Source organism: Suricata suricatta, chromosome 8 (assembly GCF_006229205.1).
Source record: "Suricata suricatta isolate VVHF042 chromosome 8, meerkat_22Aug2017_6uvM2_HiC, whole genome shotgun sequence".
NCBI classification, from domain to species: domain Eukaryota; kingdom Metazoa; phylum Chordata; class Mammalia; order Carnivora; family Herpestidae; genus Suricata; species Suricata suricatta.
The window spans coordinates 22,136,811-22,161,415 of NC_043707.1; the positions used below are offsets into that span (position 1 = coordinate 22,136,811).

General features: G+C 52.6%; 2 protein-coding genes across 4 annotated transcripts; both read right to left on the reverse strand.

The window, feature by feature from the left end:
- Positions 1–65: 65 nt before the first annotated feature.
- Positions 66–4,109, reverse strand: PRSS8 (serine protease 8). The gene is made up of 5 exons (XM_029947662.1): positions 3,781–4,109; positions 1,901–2,063; positions 1,357–1,628; positions 1,104–1,270; positions 66–980 (listed from the first exon to the last, which is right to left on the reverse strand). The coding sequence occupies exons 1-5, from the start codon at positions 3,863–3,865 to the stop codon at positions 672–674; spliced, it is 996 nt and encodes a 331-aa protein (XP_029803522.1). The 5' UTR covers positions 3,866–4,109; the 3' UTR covers positions 66–671.
- A 2,213-nt stretch (positions 4,110–6,322) lies between these two features.
- PRSS36 (serine protease 36) lies at positions 6,323–15,224 on the reverse strand. Of its 3 annotated transcripts, none has more exons than XM_029947833.1 (15): positions 15,173–15,224; positions 14,843–14,878; positions 14,589–14,624; positions 14,203–14,365; positions 13,572–13,852; positions 11,892–12,058; positions 9,780–10,029; positions 9,543–9,672; positions 8,950–9,206; positions 8,719–8,867; positions 8,090–8,327; positions 7,839–7,980; positions 7,306–7,571; positions 7,107–7,228; positions 6,323–6,842 (listed from the first exon to the last, which is right to left on the reverse strand). In XM_029947833.1, the coding sequence occupies exons 1-15, from the start codon at positions 15,207–15,209 to the stop codon at positions 6,564–6,566; spliced, it is 2,553 nt and encodes an 850-aa protein (XP_029803693.1). In that variant the 5' UTR covers positions 15,210–15,224; the 3' UTR covers positions 6,323–6,563. The 3 variants fall into 3 exon arrangements, with proteins under 3 accessions (XP_029803693.1, XP_029803692.1, XP_029803694.1); XM_029947832.1 differs by having other exon boundaries at positions 8,704–8,867; XM_029947834.1 differs by lacking the exon at positions 7,107–7,228 and having other exon boundaries at positions 7,493–7,571; positions 8,704–8,867.
- Positions 15,225–24,605: the final 9,381 nt, after the last annotated feature.

A 24,605-nucleotide genomic window follows, 5' to 3' on the forward strand; every position in this document is an offset into this window, starting at 1 on the left:
ACTTTGGAGGTGGGAGGGGAGGCTAAGAGCTGATGTTCTTTGTTGCACGCCACACACAGAGCCAGTTGTGCTCAAAACATTTTACTCCTTCTTGTTCTTTCTACCCCTCACCCCAGATCCAAGCCCAAGCCCAGTTCCGGTGGGGGCTCAGTCCTCCGGAGTCTAGGAGTCGAGGTTCGAGGAGGGCATGGCAGCTGATGGGGCAAGATTGGGGCCTTTTCAGTTCTTCAAAACATGCTGCCCAGAGGCAGCTCCAGCTCAGAATACAGGAAGAAGTTGAAGCAAGGGGGCTCATCAGGCAGAACTGGTGGGGTGCTGGAGCCAGTTCTTTAGCAGCAATTAGCTGGGCAGGTACCCAGTTTTCTAGAAACAGGGTGGGGAGCCTGGGCTCATTTTCATCACTGAGGGTCCTTAGGGGCTCCACAGGAGCCCAGTCCGTAGGGTTGTGGACAGTTGGTGGAGGTGGCTAGAGGTTCTAGCCAATACCACAGGTAGTGAAACTCCTGACTGTGGACCGTAGTCCCAAAGAACAAACCCAGAAGAATGGGCTCAAAGGTCAGGGTGGTGCCCTGGACGCCCACAGGGTTCTGGGAAGAAGGAGGGCCGGGTCCATCTGTCCTTGGGGGCAGTGTGAAGTCCTGGAAGTGGGCTCAGTTCCCAGAATGACCAGCTCAGCAGAGGAGGCCCAGGGTCAGGCCTAGTGGCAGCAGAAGGAGGAGCCCCAAGAAGCCCTGGGTTGGGGCAGTGTTGAAGGCCTGATGGTTGACACAAAGATGGCTGTCGGGCTGAGACTCCTGGATTTGGGGCACCACACGAGGCTGGAGTTCTGTCACATGATAATGGATCCAGGAGGCATAACTGGAGGTCAGAGTGTACACGCCAGGCCTGTTGGGGGCCCCACAGGCATCGCCCCAGCTCACAATGCCTGCCAGGTACCAGAGGCCCCCCACAAGGCAGGAGAGTGGGCCTCCAGAGTCACCCTAGAGAGAAAAGCCATACAGTAACTGTCAGGACTAGGCCCCAGGCCTCCAGTCGTCCCTGTCAGCCCCATCTGGCCCACATCTCCCGAGATGCACTTGTCTCGCTGGACCCCCTGCATTTACCTGGCAGGCGTCCTTGCCCCCCTGCACGTAGCCGGCACACAGCATGTCCTGCTGGATGAAGTGGGGCTCCTCGGGCTTGGCGTCGATATTGTATAGACAGTTACATGTCTCTCGGCTGATCAGCGGCACCTCAAGTTGCTGAAGTGGCCGGGGGGCCAGGAGGCTCACTGTAGGAGCAAAAGATGCTTAGCTGGGGCCTCCTGCCCTGAGTCGGCCACCCCTCCATGCCTCTAGGCATCAGCGCCCACCTCACCTGAGGGCGCTACATGGCCCCATCCAGTGACAGTGCATTGGAGGCCATTGGGGAAGGAGGCATTGGCTGCAGGGAGGCAGATGGGCCGGATGTAGCGGGAGAAGGTCACAGGCCTATTGAGACGGAGGAGTGCAATGTCCCCCTGGGAGCCCTCCTCGTGGTAGCTGGAGTGGGAAATGACCTGTGCCACGGTGCGGACCTCAGCTTCAGGCGTGTAGGAGTCCAGCTGGTGGGCCCCGAGCTTTACCTCATAGTCTTCCTTGGCGTGCTCCCTGCAGGCAGAGGGGCCAAGGCTGGGACCCAGGAGACCCCTCCTGGCTCCCGTCCCTGTTGCCTTGTTAGATCCCACCCCAGGTCGTGAGCCCAAACTGCACATGATCCCAAACTGCATGTTTTATCCTGTGGCCTGTGACCTCTGGCCTTCACTCCGGACTGATCCTTTCAGACTTGATTGATACCCCTAGACCCAACCCCAAAGCCCCAGCCTCTGGCCCAGACGGATCCACTTTTGACTTCCCTACCCTGCCCGCCCCCCAGCCAGTACCTTGGGAAGCAGTGAGCAGCCGAGAGCACCCACTGCTCAGACACGAGAGAACCACCACACGCGTGGGTGCCATCGTAGGTGATGCTGACCTGCCAGGGCCACTGGCCAGCGGCTGCTCTGCTGCCACCTGTGATGCGTGCCTGGGAGGCCACGCCGCAGAAGGCTGTCCAGGGAGGAAGGGGAGGGCGTCAGGGCCTTCTGGGGCCCCACACGAAGTCCTCAGCCCTGCTGTTCCCCGTATAGCCCAGACTGTCTGGCTGGAGCTTGGGAAGTGGGTTCACAGGAGCCAGCCACCCCTTGTTCTCACTGCACTGCTCCCCGGGCGTGGTTAGTTCTGGCCCCTTACCGTCCTCACCTAACCTGGGCTTCGTCCACCTTCCTTTATCTCAGCCCACTCCTTACAAGGCAGAAGTTCTTCATAAACCACAAACCTGATCTGGTCATACCTCAGCTGGGATCCTCCCCTGGCTCCACACTGCTTTTAAGATACATTCTAGACCTCCCAGGGCACTACCGTTTACTCCAGCCACCCTCCCTCCGGACAATTCCTGTCACGCACATTGGGCTGCACACTTGTTTGCCTCTAGACCTTTGCTTATCCAGGTCACTCTGCCTAGAATACCTTTCTTCACCCCTTCTCTGCTCACCAAACCCATTTGCCTATGGAGACCATTCAAATGTCAGGGACTCCTTAACCTGCCCCGAGCCTGCTGGCTGAGTTAGACAACACTGGGAGCTCCCAGGGGCCCCGTACTCCCCCCAACACTGTGCCATCACACAGTCGTGATGGCCTGTGACTGTTTCAACTGCACCAGTCTGGGCATTCCCTAGTAACAGGGACTGGAGCAGATCTCCTTGTCCCCAGTGCCCAGAACAGGGCTGGACACACAGAGTGGTGGATGTGTGTTGAACAAAAACAGGACTCCCACACTGAACATCTGGTTTCTAGAACAGCCTCACCCCCACTGGGGCTACCATCTGGAGCAGGACCCGACCGCCCTTCACAGAGTCACCTTCCCCGGAGCAGAGAAAACTGCCCAGCCAAGCTCCTCCTCTCCCTAACAATGACAATAGCTACTATTTAGTGACTGTTCAAGCAATGCCAGGCTGGGAGAGGGCTTTCACTTCCTCTGTCTCCGTGATTCCTCACTGGGCCCCAGGAGCCAAACATAAAATCAACTTCCATTTTTTTGTGGTGAAGGGACTGGCCAAGGATACATAGCCAGTAGGATCTGGTGAAGTGGGGGCCAAGAACCAGACTCAGAGTCGAGTGGTGTGCCTTAGAAGAAAGGAAACCTCTGGTTTATCTTCCTCAGAGGACCCACCTCTGGAGTCAGACCTGGGTGTAAAATCCCAGCTACACCTCTTATTGGCTGTGAGCCCTTGACTAAGTCACTTCCCTCTCGATCTCGGTTTCTTTCTCCATAGACTGAGGGTCCTAATCCCCAGCTCACAGAACTAATGGGGGGATTTACATACAGTAATAAGAGTGGGTGAGCTGGCCCTACAGAGAGAGGGCCAGGCACTCACGACACTCCATTGGAATCTGAATCCCTGTTCCCTTCCTTTCCCCTCCCCCATGCAAGCCTCACCTTCCTCCCCGTCAGCTCCTGGAGGGAGAAAGAGGAAAGGGTAAACAGGAAAGACCAGAGTTCCCAGGCCCCTTAGCACCTACCGCTTCTCCAGAGGAAGGTCCTCTCCACCCCCTTGATTCCCAGGAGGCCAAAGCTGAAGGGAGAGGCAGAGGCCAAGAGCTAGGGAGACAGATGCTTTGGGGGTTCTTGAGCCCAGGATAAGGGATGTGCCCAGAAGATTATGGCCTCAGTTGTGTGCACCACCCCTTCCCTGAGCCCCGCACTCTCTGACCCGCACATACTCACCAAGCCCGGATGGGAATAATCCAAGTAAAAGCAGAATGGCCACAGCCTCCAGCTGCCCAAGCCCCAGGCCCACCCTGTGGGCCATGGCCCAGGACCAGGGCCCCTCGGGAGACACCAGGCGCCCAAGGGGAGGGACCTGGGGCTGGTTTCGGAGGCAAGATCCAGGTATCGGGCCCAGAGGGAAGGGATCCTAGAATGCTCGCTGGGAAGGAGGAAGAGATATCCGAGGCTAGCTTCGAAGGCAAGAATAAGGCACAAAGAGAGACGCTGGGGTTTAGGCAGCCGCCAGTGAGAACTCGTCTCCCAATCGGTCTGGCTACGTTGAGACCTTCCAGGGTGGTGGACCGTGGAGAAAGGCACCTACCTGCCTGCCCCTCCCCTAGCCCCGCCCTCCTCCCTTAGCTCCAGCGGCTTTTCTTGCCAACACAGTCCTAAATCCTCCCAGACCCCCAGGCCTTGTGTGTGTGGGGGGGGGGGGCGCGTGCTAGGAGGGACTGGAAACCCCTGACAGCTGGACTCCCTAGAGTGTGATCCAACTGCCATTTGCCCCAGGTCTTTCACGTCTCACGGACCAGTTATGTCCCCTAGGGCCTGGCCCAGTCTTTGTTGTCCTGGGGCCACTGTGCTCCTCCTTTCTTCCCCCTTCGGCTTGGTATCTGAGCTCAGGACACCTGGGTCTGCCCTGGGCCTGCCGTTTCAGGACCTTCCATAGAGCCTGCAGCATCATCTGTGTGTGGTGAGGTGTGGTGAGTGTGACTGGCAGTGCCAAGCATCTCACAAATATTTCCTGAGTGCCTGCTATGTTCCAGGCACAGAAGACAACACAGACACCATCTCTGCCTTCGCTGAGCTCACAGCGAAGTAAGGGTGACAGCTTTGAATCAAATAATCACATAGCAATTATAGAATAATTTCAAGCTAGGCACTCTGATAAAGAATGGGGACTCTGGGGGCGTGCTCGCAGGAGCTTGACGTAGGCTGGCGTAAAGAAGGGCTCCTCAAGAAGGTGCTGTTAGAACTGAGGCCAGAAGGGCTATGGAAGAGTGTTAAGGCCAATAGGGGAGGGGGGTGATCTGGGGAAAGTGTTCTCGGGTGGAGGGTGCAGGTGGCACAGGTCCAGGGGAAGAAAGCCCACGTGACGAGGTTGGGGTCAGGTTCATCCTAAATCAGTGTATAAGTCTGTGGACAGTTGGGCATGTGTGTTGGCTTCAAGCCTCAGAAAAACAGCGCCTCATTTCCCCACCCAATTTCCATAAGACTGGGGACCCGCCAGCCAAAACTTCAGGGCCCCTCCGGGAGGGCAAGGAACTCCTGGAGTGGGTGAGGGGCTAGAGGCTAACCCGCTAACTCAGAAGGGGTGGAGGGCAAGGAACTCCTGGAGTGGGTGAGGGGCTAGAGGCTAACCCGCTAACTCAGAAGGGGTGAAGCCGGGGAAGAGGGAGCACTATTGGATGCTGCGGTGGGTTTGGGGAGAGGCTGGGTGTATTAAATGTTTATGGGGGATGGCATATGGGTGACTGACTGGGCCTGGAACATGGGTGGGGATGTATGTCCTTGTGCAGATTCAGGGGAATATTCTCTTTGGGATCTGGCAGCTAATGATAAGCCTGTCCCTTTAAGAACCTCTGCCTCTCTCCTCAATCTCCCAGGAACTCCCTACTGCCCCTCCCCTCCCCTCTGCCGGCTCTACCTAGGGATGGTGACTCCAGTCCCAGAGGTGACCCCTCAGCCACCTTTATCAGGAGGGACTGGCTTCCGCTCTGAGGAGTTCCCCTTCCCCAGGTCTCCATTTGCCCTCTTTCTGTACTCAAACATCAACCTCTTCCATGACCTGTTCCTGATGCTCAGCCAGGGGTGTCCATACGCCTTCCCTACAACATGGGTTTATCTATCAGACCCCAGACCCCATGACTTAGTAGTGAGCAGGGTATGTGGTTGAATTCATGCAGGGACGTGCACTAGTCAACGGTGGGTGAGGTAGAGGGATGTACACACGTGATGGTGCCCAAACTCTGGGGGCACTGGATATGAAAGTGCAGGACTAAAAAAAAAAAAAAAAGTGCGGGACTCTTCAAGGGTCACACATAAGTGTCCTGTGTGTGTACTAGGGACACTGGAGGTGTACACCCTGGGGCATTCATCAGGGTGTATATATGAAGGGCAGCTGTCTGTGGATACAGGATAAGGCAGACAGACTCTCTGTACTCCCAGACCTCCTGGACTCTTCCTCTAGTGCTCACCCTCAGTCCCTGCTCTGGGGGGTGGGGGGGGCAGAGAGAGAAGGGAAATGGGGTCTGAGCTAGGGCTGAAGTGTCTAGCAGGTGCTAGGGCTGCTGATTCCATGGAGGAGGTGACACACACCCAGCTGCCACCAAACCTCCCCCGCCCTGGGGCAGGAATGAGGGACAGCTGCCACGTTATCAGGGACACATTTCCTGGGAGCCCAAAGCCTGACTCACAGAGGCCCAGGAGGGATGGGCCCTGTCCCTTGGGCTTCCCCCAGCCCCTCAGCCAGCCCCCAGCAATGCCATAAGGCCACGTGTCTGTGTTTACGCCTTTATTGTCCGCTTCCCACTGCCCCCAAGGATTCCGGTGCCCAAAATAGCCAGGCACAGAGGCCCAATGATCAGAAGCCGCTGCAGTCCAGGTGGGTGGGGCGATCTGGAGGTTCCGTGAAGGGAACAAAGCCGGTTAGGCCACATTCCAGCCTCACTGGGCGGGAAGTGGAGGGCTGAGGGGGTGGAGGAGGAGGAGGAGAGGTGGCCCAGGGACCTAGGCCCTCCTCAGCCCTGGATCAGGGGGATCAGTAGCAGCAAGAACAGAGCAACCTGAGGGGAGCCTGAGGCTCTGGCCATGTCAGGGGAACAGAGGTCACTGCCTTCAGGGGGCCAATAGGGGTAGCCATTGGCAGGCAGGAAATGGGCCTCCCCCACTGTCTGGGAGATCCAGGCCTCTTCAGGGCCAATGGCAGCAAATAGCTCCCGGCTCCCTCGAACAGCCATGCCCATGAGGACCCAGGAACCTCCCTCAGTCTGGCACAGGAGCGGAGGTGCTGAGGTCACCTGCAGTGTCAGGGCCAAGCCCAAAAGGGTTTCTTACCCTTCCTTCTTATTCCCCGCACCTGCTCCTTAGAGTCCAACCACAAAGCACTGCTTGTCTACATCCCTAGGCATTCTGGCCCCTGGTCTCTGAGGTTCAGCTAGGAAGCATGGTTCTTCCCATTTGGGGCCCAGTACTCAAGAATTCCAACCCTGCTCCCTCTCTAGGGTCCAGCTGCCTAGCACTGCCTCCCCCTTCCCTGGACCAGGACGCCCAGACCCCTTTACCTCACATCTGTCCTCCTGACCCTCCGAATACAGAACACAGAGAGTCCCAGGAGGCAGAATGCCTTGATAGAGACACTGACAGAGTCGTGGGGTCAAGATGGAGACAGGTGCAGCCACAGGGACTAGAGAAAGGAGAGAGGGATGTCGCAGGGATTCTGGTCTTCAGTCACCTCTCAACCCCAGAACCCTGGGCTCTCACCTCGGTCCCGGGGGTCCTTCCAGCCCAGCACCCAACAGCTGGCCCCCAGGGGGATACCCCCTGGATGAAGGCAGATGGGCAAGGTTGATGGTGAAGGTTCCACCCGGGAGCTCAGCTCCAGGAGGGCCAGGGGTGGCCGAAGTCCCAGATGTCGGGGCAGGCGGATGCTGATGACCAACCGGGATACCTGGTGGCCCTGTGGGAGGGGGCTAGCCCCTGCCCGGCCCAGGTACACTTCAATAAAAGGCACTGTTGTAGAGCCCAGCCTGTTGGAACAAAGCCCAGTGTGACCTTCTGTTCCCCCAATTGCTGTAAAGTCCTGCCCAGTGCAGGGGACAGGGCAGAACGAATCCCAAAGTCATTCCACTAGCTCCTTCATTATTCCTCTTTCCAAATCTCTCTTCTATCTCAGAACACTTGTAGCGGTTCCCTGTACTGTAAGAGCCCTAAAGGGAGACTATCCCACTATTTTAAAAGTCCTTTTGCCCATCTCTCCAATTTTCCCTCTTGCTCAAGAGATGGGGGAGACCCACCTGAGGATACAGTGAGTGGCTGCCACGACCCAGCCTGGGGCCACTAGGATCCCAGTGCAGACTTGATTTCCAGCCACATGCACCTCTGCCAGCCAGGGCCACAGGACACCTGCCAAGGCTGGCTCTGGCCGCAGGCCACAGGCTACGGGAGAGGAGGTCACCACCTAAGAGGGGGCTCCACAGCTGACCCCTGCAGACTCTGCCATGGATCTTAGCACACGCAGGAGCCCCAAAGCCCTCTAAGCCCTCACCACCATGTTCTGTGGAGGGGGGACAAGTCTGTGTCTCAGTCTCCTCCCCCTCAGGGCCCCAGTCCCAAGTCAGCTGGTCTTCCAGGTAGGCTCCCCGAGTCACATGGCTGATCCATGGGCCATGGGTCTGCAGGGGGTAGAAGGCTCTGGGACGTAGGCAGCCGCTGGAGAAGTCGCTGATTCCAGCCAGGAACCAGGTCCCCTCCTCCTGGCACAGAAGGCTCCAATGAGAGTAGTTCTGCAGCAAGAGCACGTGCAATTGGGTGAGCAGCTATCAAAGGTCCTGGGGGCTTCCTGTCCTCCACTCTCTCACGTACTCAGACAAAACAAGTCCCACCTCCTCCGAGCCAGGCTCCAATAGTTATCTGTGTAAATCAGCCCTCACTTTAAGATTTTCTTTAAATCTAGGAGTAGCAGAAAGGTCAGACATCGCCCGGGGCCCGTCTCAGGCCCCTCCCCAAAGTCTTCCAGGGCTGAGCCCCACCCCCAGCGAGAGGCCCCGCCTTAATCCCGTCCCTGCCGGCAGAGCTCTCACCCTCATTCCCAGCTTCCTTCAGACCCTGCCCCGGCGACCACCCCGCTTCAGACCTGCGGGCTCCACCCCCGTCGCGCACCCAGCAGCGGCCCGCCTCCTCCTCCTCCAGGTAGGCGGGGCAGAGCGCCTGCGGAGGATCTCCTGGCGGCGGCACCGACGCCCCCTGGCGGCCGTACAGGCAGTGACACCACCAGCTGCCCAACAGCTCCGCCTCAAGCAGGGTGCTGGGTCCAGGCGCAGGTTCTGGAAGGGAAAAAAAAGGGAGACTGCGCTGCAGGAGAGTCCCGCCCGGCTCCTCCCAGCCCTGCGCGGGGCCCCTGCTCACCCCCGTGGCCCCAGCGAGCCAGGTGGCAGCGGCTCCTGGGCAGGAAATAGTGTTCTGGGTGAGGTAGGCACACTGGCCGCGGGGCCGTGCTCAGGTTCACCGGCGTTTGCAGCTGCAGCAGCACCAGATCCGAGGTGTCATCCCATGAGGCATTCTCGTGCGGCACGAAGCGTGCCACCAGCTCTGCGTGCGGACGCGAGGGCAGGAGCACGCGCCAGTTGGCTAGGTCTCGGGGCAGGAGGTCTGAGTTGATGGGGCTGCGGGATGGGGGAAACTGGGGACGTGGTCCAGATCCTGCACACTCGGCCAAAAACCGCACACGTCTGGCTTGGACTCGATTTCCAAGAGAACTGTGCGCTCAGACCCCGGCATCTTGGATAGAACTTCTACTACCCGGTACTCACCCCCAGTAGACTAGGACCCCTAGCTTTGCAAGCTGGGTCCTACACCTGCTCATGAAACCCTGCACTCCAACCTATATGCCCCTCCACCCCTATTCCTACCCGACCCAGGGGAAGGGCTGGGGACAGGTTGATATGTCTCAGGCAGATGGGGAAGGAGGGACAAGAATATGGGACTAGGTTTTCACTCACTCCAGAAAGCAGCTGGCAGGTGCCAAGACCCAGCTTTCAGACACCAGCGCCCCATGGCAGGGTCTGGATCCTGGCACCATCACCTGGGCCTCCCAGGGCCAGGCCCCTGGCCTTGGTGCCTTCCCGCACTCTGAGGGGTGAGAGACCTGGGTCAGGGGACCTCCCAGGCTCCCGCGGTTTCCACCCCAACTAAAATCTCCCATGTCCAGGTGGCACCTAGGGGTCCTTCTCCCTCACCTGGCAGGGCAATGGTGCAGTTCTCATCCGTGGGCTCCCAGACACTTGCCTGGGGCTCTCGGGACTGGGTGGGAAAGACAGGCCCAGGTTCTGAGCCCATCACCTGTTCCCGTATCCATGCCTCATACGGAGCCACAGCAGTGAAGACTCCAGGGCGGTTCCTTCGTCCACAGCCAAACCCAAAGCTCGTGATTCCTGCCTGGAACCATCGGCCACCTTCCTCACAGACCAGGGGCCCCCCAGAGTCTCCCTGACGATAGATAACTCAGTGTCAGGGGATCAGCCCACGGACCAACCGGCTTATACTAGATTCTAAACCTCTTCTTGTTGCCAAACATAGAACCACCCTCTGGAAACCTGCCCTGGCTGTAGCTCATCCTCCGCATTCCCTGCAACTCTAAACAGAAGAAAGCTTTCTAAGGCAGAAAGGCTGATGAGCAGCCAAAGCCAAGGGCACCAAGCTAATGTATTAAAGGCCTTGGTAGAGAGACCTGCAGGTTTCATTCAGAGCCGACTGATTCTTGTTCAATAAATGGCTCAAATAGAGGTGCCTGGTTGGCTCAGTCGGTTAAGTGTCCCACTCTTGGTTTTGCCTCAGGTCATGATCTCATGGTTCATGAGTTTGAGCCCTGCATCTGGCTCCCTGCTGGCAGTGTGGCCAGCTCTGTCTCCCTCTCTCTCTCTGCCCCTCCTCTGCTCACTCTCTCTGTCTCTCCAAATAAACTTTTAAAAATTAAACAACAACAACAACAACAACAACAACAATAAAACAAGGGGGTCCTGGGTGGCTCAGTCAGTTAAGTGTCGGACTTCAGCTCAGGTCATGCTCTCACGGTTTGTGGGTTTGAGCCCTGTGTCGGGCTCTGTGCTGACAGCTCAGAGCCTGGAGCCTGCTTTGGATTCTGTGTCTCCCTCTCTCTTTGCCCCTCCCCTACTCATGCTCTGTTTCTCTCTGTATGAATAATAAACATAACATTTATTAAAAAATAAACAAAATAATGTTACATATTCAATGTTCCAGTTACACTAGCCAGATCTCAAATGTTCAATAGCCAATGTGGCTAGTGACTACCATACTGGCCATCACAGGTGTAGAACATTCTCATCATTGTAGGAAGTTCCAATGGACAGTGCTTGGTATAGAGGAATCTGAATTGTTTGCAATTTTGTTCAAGAAGGCAGGGGATGGGGCGCCTGAATGGCTTAGTCGGTTGAGTGTCTGACTTCAACTCAGGTCACAGTCTTATGGTTTGTGGGTTCAAGCCCTGCATTGGGCTCTGTGCTGACAGCTCAGAGCCTGGAGCCTGCTTCAGATTCTGTGTCTCTTTCTCTCTCTGCCCCTTCCCTGCTCATGCTGTGTCTCTTTCTGTCTCTCAAAAATAAATAAATGTAAAAAAATAATTAATTAATTAATAGTAATAAAAAAAGAAGGCAGGGCATTATGTCCCGAGGTCCTGGAACTTCATACTTGGGAGGGACACTGAAGGCTATTTGGCTTGAATCCCCATTATCACCATGCATGCTTGAATGCCCTCAAAAAATGTGTGCCATTGGAGGAAAGTTTCTGGGGGAAACAGTTAAAATATGCTAAATTTTGCTTTTCAGCAAGATACCTGGAAAATTCTCATCTGTGAAGAATTAATTCATTTTTTTAATGTTTAATGTTCATTTATTCTTGAGAGAGAGACAGAGCATGGGCAGGGGAGGGGTAAAGAGAGGGAGACACAGAATCCAAAGCAGGCTCCAGGCTCTGAACTAGCGGTCAGCACAGAGCCTGACATGTGGCTCGAACCCATGAACCGTGAGATCACGACCCAAGCCGAAGTCAGGCGCTCAACCGACTGAGCCACCCGGGCTCCCCTAGCCTGACTCACTCTAGAGTCTGACATGTAACCTCTGCCACTGTACTGCCATTAGTAACAGTGCTCTCTTGTTGAGCCCCAGGTTCTGTCCATTTATAACCTTCTCATCAATCTATGCATTGGCAGTCTTGCCCTCTTTTTGCAGATGAGATTCAGAGACAGTGAGAGGGATGAGATTTGTCTATTCCTCATGCTTCCTATTGGTAGGGCTCTGCTGGCCCTGCGAGGCAGATGCAGGGGCTCTCCTCACCTGGCAAGTGTCCCTGCGGCCCTCCGGGTAGCCAGCACACAGCATCCCTGGCAAGAGCTGGAAAGTGAGGTTGAACGGGCCCGGCCGGCTGTAGAGACACTGACAGGCGGCCTCTCCCAGCAGCCTTAGCTCCACCTCTTGTAGCGCCCAAGGGAGAGGCAGGGGGTCTGCAGGCAGAACCAGAGAGCAAATGCTGTGAGGCAGATAAGGAAGTCCCTGTTCCCCAGCTCGGCTTAGTGCCCTACAGCTGCCTCCTGGACATCTCTAGCTAGGTTCCTCATGGCACCCCAGCCTCCTACCCTCAAAACCAGTCATTGTCACCTCCTGCTCCTCTCTGTTCTTCCTATGTTCTCATCTTGGCCATGGCCCCATCAAGTACCTAGCAAGAGTTTCCACGGGTGGTTGTGCAGTGGGAAAGGTGCCCGGACCATAAAAAATGCCTGTAGGGGCTGAAATCACTAAGATCCGAGCCCTGACATGGGCCAATCTTGAGAGGGCACCCTTTTCAACAAGGTGCATGTCGACTAAGGTGTGGTCCTGCCCCAAGTTGCCAAGCACGGAAGCTAGGTGTCAGCTGTGACCCCCTCCCAGCTTCCTCTCCCCAATCAGTTCCCAAGTCCTGAAAACCTCTCATGTGTGACTTCTCGGGATTTTCACTGCAACTGCCCTAGTTCGGGAGGTACAGCTTTGGGCCTGGATGATTGGCCCAGGCTCCTCACTGGTGCCTGGCACAGGAAGGTGCTCAAGAAATAATCTGTTGAATGACTGAAAGATGAACGGAATGAATGAGGGCAAGTAAGGAGAAGATAGGAGGTGGGTAAGTAGAGAAATGAGTGAGGGGAGGGGAGGATGCGAGGAAGAGGGACAGGGGAAAGGAGGGCAGAGGCTGGTGTTTGCTGAATGCTTAGATATGCCAGGTGCGGTGGCTTAGCACGCCATTACCTAGGGCAAAAATGTCCAAAGGGCATTAATTACTGCTGTTGGGCATCGTGCTATAAACTTTACATAGATTCTCTCTCTTTTTTAAAAAGCTTTTTTGGTGTTTATTTATTTTTGAAAGAGAGAGAGAGAGAGAGAGAGGAACAGAGCATGAGTTGGGGAGGGGCAGAGAAGAAAGGGAAACACAGAATCCGAAGCAGGCTCCAGGCTGACCTGTCAGTACAGAGCCGGAGTGGGGCTTGAACCCACGAACCTTGAGATCATGACCTGAGCTGATATCGAACGCTCAACTGACTCAGCCACCCAGGCGCCCCTACATGCATTGTTATTAACCCAACAACCCCACGATCTGGGCAATATTTTCCCTTCCATTTTCAGCGGAGGAAACGGATTGGATGAAGGAGTTTGTCTAAAATAGCAGAGCTAGGATGGGAATTCAGATCCTATAGCCAGAAAAGAAAAGAAAAAAAAAAAGGCAAGGAAAAGTGAGGAAGAAATCGGGTTGGATGCGTCGGTAATCTTAGTTTGCGAGCCCTTGGGGAAGAGGATCGATGGACATACAGCATTTACCCGCGGCTTGGCAGGAATCCGCGCTCCAGGCCCCCACCGGCCCCGCCCCAAGGGGCCATGAACCCGGGGCCCCAGCTTTTAGGACTCGCCCGGACGCCCTTCCCCAGGACCGCTCAGTAGGCTCCACCTCTCCGGTGGACCTTCTTCCCGGGACCCCCTCCCCTCACTCACCCGCTTCCTGGATGTCCCCCCAGCCAGTGGCCCAGCAGGCCGTGCCTTGGGCGAAGCGGTGCGAGGCGCGCGGCAGGCAGACCGGCCGCACGGCGGGGCCCAGCCGGGCGGGCGAGGCCAGGCGCAGGAGGGCCAGGTCTGAGCCCAGTTCCACGCTGCTGTAGTTGTCCGGCACGAGGATGGCGGCCACCGCGCGGACGTGCGCGCCGTCCGGGGGCCCTTCCTGGGAGTGCACGCCCAGCAGTACCGACCACTCGGCGGCGGCCTCCAAGGTCCCATTCCTGTGCGGAGACCCAGGCAGAAGGGAGTTAGGTTGACCCCGAGGCAGACTCTCGTGGGGGTGGGGGCTCAGAGCGAGGGATCCAGATTTGGGGCTAGGGCGATCCGGGTTGAGATAGATTCCCAAAAAGGGGAGGAGTGGACGCGATTTGGGCATGGTTGATTGAGGACCTTTGGAAAGACGGGACTCAGACTCGGATATTCGGTGGAGTGGTGGGGCGAGTCTGCAGGCGGCGTCAACCATATTCAGGAAGAGGCGCCGCTCGGTTCCAAGTTGGCGGTGAGGACTCGGGGTCAAGCTGCGAGGCTGACTTGGCTTTTGAAGAGGGGTTGCACCCGGGTGAATACTCACGTCACGAAGCAGTGAGCAGCGGACAGCACCCAGGAAGGGGCGATGAGGGAGCCCCCGCAGATGTGGCCCCTCCTCTGATGCAGGCTCACCTGCCACGGCCAGCTGCCTGGCTGCGCGTCGGAGCCCCCCACGATTCGGGTGGAGGGCTCAGGGCGACCGCAGTCTGCAATGGGGTACCACGGAACTCATAGCCTGCCTGGTCCCGGGGCAGGAGGCCCAGGTAACTCAAGACAAAGCCTTGTCTCCCACCCGGCTTCAGTTCGCCCCTCTGAACAAAGAACAAAGAGGACTCAGGCACTTCTGATGTTCTGGTGACTTCCACCTTCCTCAATGCCTGGCCAGGGTTAACCTTCTTTAAGATCTAGGAACCCCCCACTCTTCCTTACCTAGATCTTCAGGTTCTTCTTGGGTAGGACCGAGAGCTGGGAGTTGGAGGGTAAAGAGAGGAAGGTGCTGGTGATTTCCAGTCCCTGACACTGCCCAGCTCCCATCTTCCTAGTCTCCTTCGCCTACCCCCTCCCTTCCCCTTCCCCAGTTCTCTGCTCTTCCAGCAACCCCTTCGAGAACACCCATGCTACCCATCCCATCTTTTCTGTCTCCCACATGATTCCCCGCCCCCACCCCAGTGCAGCTGCCTTACCTGAGTCCTGGAAAGCTTCTGGAAGGGGGCTGATGGCTAGAAAGAGGGTAGCAGGAAGAGGCTGGAGACCTATAATTTAACGAACCCTCCCTGCCTCTACTCCCCCAAGCTCTAGAGCTACTCCATCTCCCAGGCCCCTTTCCCCTCTGCTGGGCTAGTCCTCTCCCTTCGGTCCCTTCTGACACCTCACTCCCTCATTCCTCCTGATGTCTTCCTCCGTTTCCTCCTCTGACATCCTACCACCACGCAGAACCCAGGAATTCTGCTTTCCAGCTTTCCAGATACTAGGGCCCAGGCCCGTTGCAGCCATCTCTTGTGCCCTGAAGTTACCGAGGATCACAAACGGAAGGAGCAGGTGCTGGGACATGGCACATTTGAGTCAGCTGGAGGCACGGAGATGGGTGACAGTCTGCTCCCAGCCACAGCTCTGTCACTGCCCAGGCAGCCTGTGACTCCTAATGGTCCCAGGAGCAGCCCCACCCTCCCTGGCTGGAGCCCATCTCTGGCAATCTGAGAGGATCTGGGGCTGGAAGGGGGAAGTAGGGAGCCTAGAGGCCACACCCAGAGCCCTGTGAGCATCTCATATCTCTGGAGGCCCTGGGTGGGGGTGGGAGGTAGATGTCCTAGCTCCAGGACACTGTTGGGTGGTGGGTGGCGGAGCGGAGAACCCTGTGGGCAAAGGTCGAAGATGAGGACAGCTAGGTGCTGTGAGGCTGATGTTCTGGGTCCTTGGTTAGGCAGACTGTAGGTGAGCCTGGGCTCTTGGGACAGAGCAGGTGGCCCCTCAGTGGCGTGACTCACCGGAGACCTCACCTCTATTCGGGGTGCGGCTTACCCCAGTGGCTTGGCCTTTTCTTCTCACACAGCTCTGGTTACTGGAGTTGCTGGCCAGGTCTGGGAAGGGAGCCCTAGGGAATTCAATCCCATCCCAACAAAAGGATCACAGATTCCGTCGGTTTGCAGGGCTAAGGATTCTGGGAGGAGGCTGGGCAGGCTAGCAAAGCCAAAAAGACTCCACCCTTTTCTGTGTTAGAGTGCTCTCAAGGTCATTTCAGCTCAGGTCACCATGTCATGGTTCATGAGGACTCTGCACTGACAGCACAGAGCCTGCTTGGGATTTTCTCTCTCTTTGCCCCTCCCCTGCACACCAGCTCTCTCTCTCTTTCTCAAGATAGATAAATAAACTTAAATTTTTTTAATCCAATAAAAATAGTGAAAAGAGTGATATCATTTTAAAAGTGAAAAGAGTGACATTTTTGCAAACCTCACTAGTGTCTGGATTAATAGGCTACAGATGGATTCTCATATCTGCTTTTGCATCCATTCTTTGGCAATATCACTTGTCAAGTAGTCTTTGGAAACTTGTATTGTACATTTGACATCATGAAAATAGTTTTACCCTTGGCCACCCCTTGAAAGAGTCTTGGGAACCCCTCCAGGACTTCCCAGATCATATTTGAGAACTGCTGTTCTAACACAATAATTCTCTCTCTCTCTCAAAGTAAACTACATCCAATGTGGGGCTCAAACTCGTGACTGTGAGATCAAGAGAGGCAGGCGCTATCGACTGAGCCAGTCAGGTGTCCCTAAGACAATAATTCTTATCCCTTTCTCCAATCAACAGACCTGAGAAATAGGACTTGCTCCCTTAGATAGGTCAACGCAAAATGAACAAACCTTTCAGAATCCCTCAAAGTAAGGGAGTTTTGTTTGAGCTCAAGTTAGGACAGTTGCTTGGGAAACAGTCTTCACAAAAAAGAAGGTGCTCCAGAGGAGAAATAGTTCTTAGAGGGCTATACACTTTTTCTTAATGCTTATTTATTTATTTTTGAGAGAGAGAGAGAGAGAGAGAGAGAGAGAGCGAGCGCACAAGCAAGGGAGAAGCAGAGAGGGAGAGAGAATCCCAAGCAGGCTCCACGCTGTCAGCCCAGAGCCCGATGTGGGGCTCAGTCCCATGAACTGAGAGATCATGACCTGAGCCAAAATCAAGAGTTGGACGCTTAACTGACTGAGCCACTAAGGCACCCCAAGGATTATATGCTTTTTTACCTCTTATAAAAGTCAAGAGAGTATAGATTAACATATAGGCAGGAATCACAAGTTTTAATGTCAAGGAATTCAGGGTGTAGGTGCATTGACCATATCTTAAGCATACAATGGCTTTCTTTTAGGCTACTCATTTACAAAGCAAGTGTACAATGTTTGCTGGGTGGGCAATAAATCAGGCTTTTGTTTTATTTTTTAATTTTTTAAAAATGTTAATTTATTTTTGAGAGACAGAGACAGATCTTGAGTAGGAGAGGGAGGGGCAGTGAGAGGGGGAGACAAGGAATTCAAAGGAGGCTCTAGACTCTGAGCTGTCAGCATGGAGCCCAACACGGGTCTCAAACTCACAAACCTTGAGATCACGACCCGAGCCGAAGTTGGATGCTTAACTGACTGGCCCCCAGGCACCCTTTGTTTTGTTGTTTAAAGATTTTGTTTTTTAAGTAATCTCTACACGCAACATGGGACTCGAACTCACAACCCTGACATTAAGTGTCACATGCTCCATGGACTGAGCTAGCCAAGGGTCACCTTTTTACCCTGGGTTTTGGTTTAAACAAAGTTTACGCAGTTATCCGACTTAGAAATCTAAAATGACTTCACTTATGTATCAGGCCTTTAGAGGGTTTTGTCTCTCATCAGATAGCGCGGTGGCTCGGCAAAGCGATGGATCTTGTGGGAGGAAGGGGGAACACTTTCCTCTAAGGAGACAGATTGAAATTTCTGGGGGGTGCAACTACAGTTTGCAAAAACTGCCCAGGTGATTCTGGTAGTTCTTCCAGCCCAGGGTGAGCTTGCTTGAGAATCACTGCGCTAAGCTTCTTCTTCTTCTTCTTTTTTTTTTTTTTATTTTTAAATGGTATTTATGTTTGAGAGAGAGAGAGGCAGAGAGAGAGGGAGACACAGAATCCAAAGCAGGCTCCAGGTTTTGAGCTGTCAGCACAGAGCCTGACGCGGGGCTCAAACCCACAAACCGTTAGATCACGACCTGAGCCAAAGCCAGACTCTTAACCAACGGAGCCACCCAGGCGCCCCTGCTCTAAGCTTCCCAACAGACAACAAAGACCACGAGTCTCTCTTCCAAGTACTAGGACGGAAAATAGTTTTCTGCAGGTTCTAATGGAGAGGAAACTTTGGTGTAGTGAAATCTTCCTCAGCTACACCGTTATGGCAAAACCAACAAAGAGTTTCATAAGGTTGATTTTTATAGTGCTGCTTAATGTCAGCCAATAACACCATAATCAAACCACAAGTCAATAAAATAATTATATGATGGTTGCCTCCAGGTAAGAGACGCAGCATGTAGGCACAGAGTTCTCTGCTGGTCTGATTAGTGGAAGGGGAAATTACAGATCAGCTAATGTGTTTGTTTTCTCTGGTTGATGTAACAAATTACCATACACTTAGTGGCTTAAAACTACACAAACTTGTTACCTTATTTTTTAAATTTTTATTGAAAACATTTTTTATGTTTATTTATTATTGAGACAGAAACAGAGCATGAGAGGTGGAGGGGCAGAGAGAGAGGGAGACAGAATCTGAAGCAGGCTCCAGGCTCTGAGCTGTCAGCACAGAGCCCGATGTGGGGCTCGAACCCACGGACTATGAGATCATGACCTGAGCCGAAGTTGGATGCTTAACCGACTGAGCCACCCAGGGGCCCCATTTTTTTTTTAAAGTTTTTATTTATTTATTTTGAGAGAGAGACAGTGCCAATGGGGGAGGGGCAGAGAGAAAGGGTGAGAGAGAATCCCAAGCAGACTTCACACTGACAGTGCAGAGCCTGACATGGGACTTGAACTCATGAAACCATGAGATCATGACCAGAGCAGAAACCAAGAGTCAGACGCTTAACCGACTGAGCCACCCAGGCACCCCGAAACTTGTTATCTTCTAATTCTGAGGACTAAACATCTGACGTGGGCCAGGGCTCCTGGGTGGCTCAGTAGATTTAGCATCCAACTCTTGATTTCGGCTCAGGTCATGATCTCAGGGTCGTAATATCAGAGTTATGAGATCAAACCCCATGTCAGGCTCTGCACTGACAATGTGGAGCCTGCTTGGGATTCTCTCTCTCCCTTTTTTTCTGATTCTCCCCCATGTGCTCTCTCTCTCTCAAAATAAAGAAATAAACTTAAAAGAAGTCTGACATGGGTCTTGCTGCGCTAACATCACCCTGGGTATCAAAGGGCTGAGTCCCTCCCGGAGGCACTAAGGAAGAATCCGTTCCCTTGCCTTTTCAGCTTCTAGAGGCCGCTGTCACTTGTTGGCTCCTGGCTCCCTTCCTCCATACTCAGAGCCAGCAAGGTTACAGCTCTCTGTCCCTTCTGTCTTCACATTTTTCTCTCTGACCAAACTGGGAAAGGTTCTGAATCTAAGGATTCATGATTAATGGGCCCACCTGGAGAATCCAGAGATTATTCTCTCTATCCAAAGGTCCATACTCTCTTTAAAATTTTTTTTTACATTTATTCGTTTTTGAGAGACAGTGCGCAAGCAGAGAGTATCAGAGAGAGAGGGAGACACAGAATCTGAAGCAGGCTCCAGGCTCTGAGCTGTCAGCACAGAGCCGGATACAGGGCTCGAACCCACAAACCATGAGATCATTACCTGAGGTGGAGTCCAAGGCTTAACAGACTAAGCCCCCCAGGCACCCCAAGATTTGGACTATTAACTGACTGAGCCACCTAGGCACCCCTGCGCTGGCGTTTCTTGGCCATGCTGGCTGTGAATACATATTGATTCAATTTAGGCATTGTGAAGAGCTGAAGAGTAGTTTATGGAATAGCTAAGGTTCATATGTGGGAAGCTGTATTGAGTTTTATGATTAAAAGTTAACACAGTTAACCAAAAAATAAAAAATAGAGAATCCTGTGCTTGAAAATGACTGGAATGATAAGCCTTTGAGTCTTATTTATTTGCGATGGGAAAATTATTTTATTTATTTATTTATTTTAATATTTTATTTTTTTAAACATTTATATATATATATATATATATATTTTTTTTGAGAGACAGAGAGAGACAGCGCGAGCAGGGGGGAGGCAGAGAGAGAGGGAAATACAGATTCTGAAGCAGGCTCCAGGCTCTGAACTGTCAACACAGAGCCCAACATGGGGCTCGAATCCACGAACTGTGAGATCAAGAGCTGAGCCAAAGCCGGACGCTTAACCGACTGAGCCACCCAGGCGTCCCGGAAAATTCTTATTTTAAAGAATCCTTAATCAAGAAGCACTAAGGTGGTGCCTGGGTAGCTTAGCCAATTGAACGTGCAGACTCTTGATTTTAGCTCAGGTCATGATCCCAGGGTCATGAGTTCAAGTCCCATATCAGGCTCCATGCTGATCTCATGGTTCATGGGTTTGGTCCCTGAACTGGGCTCTCTGCTGTCAGCACAGAGCCTGCTTCAGAACTTCTGTTACCCTTGCTCTCTGCCCCCCCCCCCAACTTGTGCATGCTCTCTCTCTCTCAAAAAATAAATAAACATGAAAAAAACCCACAACAACTAATTGCTATTGATGGAAGTCAGAACAATGGTTACCTCTGGTGGAATTATTGACCAGGAAGGAACACAGAGGAACTTGCTGGACCGCAGGAAACTTCTCTATCTTGATCTGAGTAGTAGCTACACACGGTACACAAATGCAAAATTTCACTAAGCTGAACCTTTAAGATTAGGACACTTTATCACTTTACTGTATGGTCAGCATACCAGAAGGAAACGAGACAAAACACATTTTACAGGTAAGTGGATTTCAGGGTTAGTTAAGGATAAATGAACTGAACGAAATCCAAAAATGCTTTCCTAGACCGCGGACTTTGGTAAAAGGTGGAGCGTTACATCAGATACACCATGGAGTACGTTATGTAGTTTCTGAAAGTTTAACCAAAATAATGAAACCCTTTAGCAATTGGAGAAACAATAAAAGCGTGCTCAAGCAAAGTTGTTGCTATTACATTCCGGATAAAAATGATAATCTCTCTCTCTTTTTTTTTTTTAAATTTGGTAACAGGTTATTTATTTTCTGAACTGGGCTTCTCACTAAAAAGGTTGATTATCACTGACCTAGAAAAAAAGACATTCTTCAGATAATCCTTTAAAAACACTATTTTGCAATACGCCTGGGTGGCCTAGTTGGGTTCAGCGTCTGACTCAGCTCAGGTCATGACCTCGCAGTTTATGAGTTCAAGGTCCCTGCTGGGCTCTCTGCTATCAGCTCAGAGCTTGAAGCCTGCTTCGGATTCAGGGTCTCCCTCTCTCTCTGCCTCTCCCCCAGTTGCTGGCTCTCTCTCTCTTTCTCAAAAATAAACATTAATTTAATAAAAATATTATTTCACTTGTATGTCAATTATTTCTCAATAAAACTGGAAGAAAAATGTTGTTTCTCTCAGCTTTTGCAAAGTGCTGAATGGGGGGAGCAGGTGACCGCTTCACGGCCACATACACCTCCCCGACGCTGGGGGCAGCAGCACCACATCCCCCTGCAATAAGAGGATGTGCCAAATTCGAAGTTACCCCGCTTCCGGTCAGAGCTGCTCTGTGAATATCTTGCAGGCAAGACTCTCTGTCTCCTCAGAAAAGAATCTGGGGTGTCTTCTCTAGTGCACCCCAGAATGAGTACCTCTACAGAGCAGGACTGTAAATATTTCAGTTTGGAAAACTGTTAAAGCAGATGTAATGCCTTGCAAGGTTGCTAGATCAAATAGAGGATGTTCCGTTAAATCTCAGATAATCGATGAACAATTTTTTAAAATCTTTATAATAGTTTATTGTCAAATTGGTTTCCATATAACACCCAGTGCTTTTCCCCACAAGTGCCCCCCTCCATGACCATCGCCCCCTCCCCCCTCCCCCTTCAGCCCTTGGTTCGTTTTCAGTATTCAGTAGTCTCTCATGATTTGTGTCCCTCTTTCTCCCCAACTCTCTTTCCCCCTTCCTCTCCCTATGGTCCTCTGTTAGGTTTCTCCTGTTAGACCTGTGAATGCAAACGTATGGTATCTGTCCTTCTCTGCCTGACTTATTTCGCTTAGCATGACACCCTCGAGGTCCATCCACTTTGCTACAAATAGCCAGATTTCATTCTTTCTCATTGTCATGTAGTACTCCATTGTGTGTATATACCACATCTTGACCCATTCTCGATGAATAATTTTTTTGGGTTTAACTATGTCCCATACAATATTCGGGATATGCTCATACTAAAACATCATTTGTGTTTGTCTGAAATTTAGATTTAATTGGGTGTTCTATATTTTTATTTGCTAACTCTGGCTACCCTGTTACCTTGGCCATAATATTGTCTTGTTAAGTTACTGTGTTGTCTCCTCTGCTTGGAGGAATGAGACTTTCTGGAATGAGCTCCCAAATAACCTGATGGAGAGTCTAAAATGCACAGTCCAGGAGCACCTGGGTGGCTCAGTCGGTTAAGCCTCCAACTTCGGCTCAGGTCAGATCTCACGTTTGTGGGTTCGAGCCTTGAGTCAGGCTCTGTGCTGACAGCTAGCTCAGAGCCTGGAGCCTGCTTCTGGTTCTGTGTCTCCCTCTCTCTCTGCCCCTCCTCCTCTCATGCTCTGTCTCTCTCTGTATCAAAAATAAATAAAACATTTTAAAAAATTAAAAAAAATAAAATGCACAGTCCAGGGGCACCTGGACTCGGATGGGAGGCTCAGTTGATTAAGTGTCTGACTCTTTGATTTTGGCTCAGGTCATGATCTCACAGTTTGGGAGTTCGAGACCTGCATGGGGCTCTGAGCTGGCAGTGCAGAGCCTGCTTAGGATTCTCTCTCTCTCTCCTTCTCTCTTCCCCTTCCCCACTTGTGCTTTCTCTCTCTCTCTAAAATAAATAAATATGCTTTAAAAAAATGCACAGACCATGTTACTTGATGGAGTGATCCTCTGAATGGGGATATTTGAGAAACTATCATTTTTTTAATATTTATTTATTTTGAGAGAGAGAGAGACACAGAGAGAGAGAGAGAGAGAGAGAGAGAGAGAGAGCGAGAGAGAGAGAGAGCGAGCAAGCGAGCCAGGGAGGGGCAGAGAAAGAGAGATAGAAAATCCCAAGCTTGATGAGAGGTGTGATCTCATTAACTGTGAGATTATGACCTGAGCTGAAATCAAGAGTTAGTTGATTGGGGAGCCTGGGTGGCTCAGTCGGTTGAGCGTCTGGCTTTGGCTCAGGTGCATGATCTCATGGTTCGTGGGTTCGAGCCCTGCATCGGGCTCTGTGCTGACAGCTAACAGCTAGCTCAGAGCCTGGAGCCTGCTTCGGATTCTGTATCTCCCTCTCTCTCTGACCCTCCCCTGCTCACGCTGTTTCTCTCTGTCTCTCAAAAAATAAATTAAAAAAAAACATTAAAAATTTTTTTATAGAGTTAGTTGATTAACTGAGCTACCTGGGCTCCACTGGGAAATTACTGATGAAAGCTGAGGACACACTGGCTCCACTCTGCAGTCAAGTGCTCTACCACTGAGCTATACCCCCGGTTCCACTCTGTATGAGGAAGCCTAGTCAACTGGTAGGATCGAGTCGTGCCTCCTGGTGCTCCCCCTTGCGACAAGAAGAGTAACCGCTCCTCCTTCCATTTCTCTCTGCCAGATCCCGGCACCCCCTGCCTCCATCCCCTGGGCTCCAGGGACCAAGCTGTTACCAGGCCACCACTTGACTCAACTTCTAACCTTTATCCCAATGTAGCCCTGGAGCAAGTGAGGCCTACTGGAGCCAGACACTGTCCCAGGACTCAGCACTTTGGTTTCAAATGAGCAGCCCTGGGGCGCCTGGGTGGCTCAGTCCGTTAAGTGTCCAGCTTCCAAGTCCACTCAGGTCATGATCTCAGGGTTCGTGGGTTCGAGCCCCGCTTTGGGCTCTGTACTGACAGCTAGCTCAGAGCCTGGAGCCTGCTTCCGATTCTGTGTCTCCCTCTCTCTCTGACCCTCCCCTGTTCGTGCTCTCTCTCTCTCTGTGTCTCTCAAAGATAAATAAAAAACATTAAAAAAAAAAACAAAAAAAAATCAAATGAGCAGCCCTACTTCAAGAGTACCTCCCATTAGTGAGATGCATTGTATGCCATTTGGAGGGTGGTTCCTGAGAAACAGGAAATGACCTGCTTCGTTTCTGGGAAAAGTCTGTGTTGGAGGAGAGCCGTTGTGGGGTTCTGTGTAAAATGGATGAGTCTGGCTAAGCCAGTGTAGTTCCTGGGGGTGAAGAGGGGAGGCCAGGAGAGGATGGAGGTGAGGGCAAGATTTTTTTAAAGTGTTTATTTATTTTTGAAAAAGAGAGAGACAGAGAGAGAGAATGCACACATGTACAAGAGCTGGGGAAGGGCAGAGAGGGAGGGAGTCGGAGGATCTGAAGTGGGCTGTGTGCGGACAGCAGAGAGTCTGACCTGGGGCTTCAACTCACGAATCATGAGATAGGGAGCTGAGCCGAAGTCGGACACTTAACCCACTGAGGAACCCAGGCACTATAAGATTTTTTTCTTTTAAGTTTACTTATTTATTTTGAGGCGAGCAGGGGAGGGACAGAGAGAGAAAGACGCCCCAGCAGGCTCAGCCGTCAGTGCAGAGCCCAAGGTGGCACCTGAAATCAAGAGTCAGACACTTAACTGACTGAGCCACCCAGGTGACCTGAGGGCAAGATTTTTGAGAAGTGGCTAGAGTAACAGGAGGCCTGACTTGGAGGCCTGTTCTGAATTCTAAACATCTAAAATGAGTATA

Bases quoted from the DNA above. Each gene is read 5' to 3' on its own strand.
- PRSS36 (XM_029947832.1), bottom strand. From the start codon at position 15,209: ATGTCCCAGCACCTGCTCCTTCCGTTTGTGATCCTCG. The intron at 9,673-9,779 runs GTGAGGGAGAAG...CTCACCCCTCAG, and splicing joins CTGCACCATTGCCCTGCCAG to AGTGCGGGAAGGCACCAAGG. The intron at 7,981-8,089 runs GTGAGGGCTTAG...CCTCTCCCGTAG, and splicing joins CCCCTCCACAGAACATGGTG to CCTGTGGCCTGCGGCCAGAG.
- PRSS8 (XM_029947662.1), bottom strand. From the start codon at position 3,865: ATGGCCCACAGGGTGGGCCTGGGGCTTGGGCAGCTGGAGGCTGTGGCC. The intron at 2,064-3,780 runs GTGAGTATGTGC...CTCCCTGGACAG, and splicing joins ATTATTCCCATCCGGGCTTG to CCTTCTGCGGCGTGGCCTCC. The intron at 1,271-1,356 runs GTGAGGTGGGCG...TTGCTCCTACAG, and splicing joins GGGCCATGTAGCGCCCTCAG to TGAGCCTCCTGGCCCCCCGG.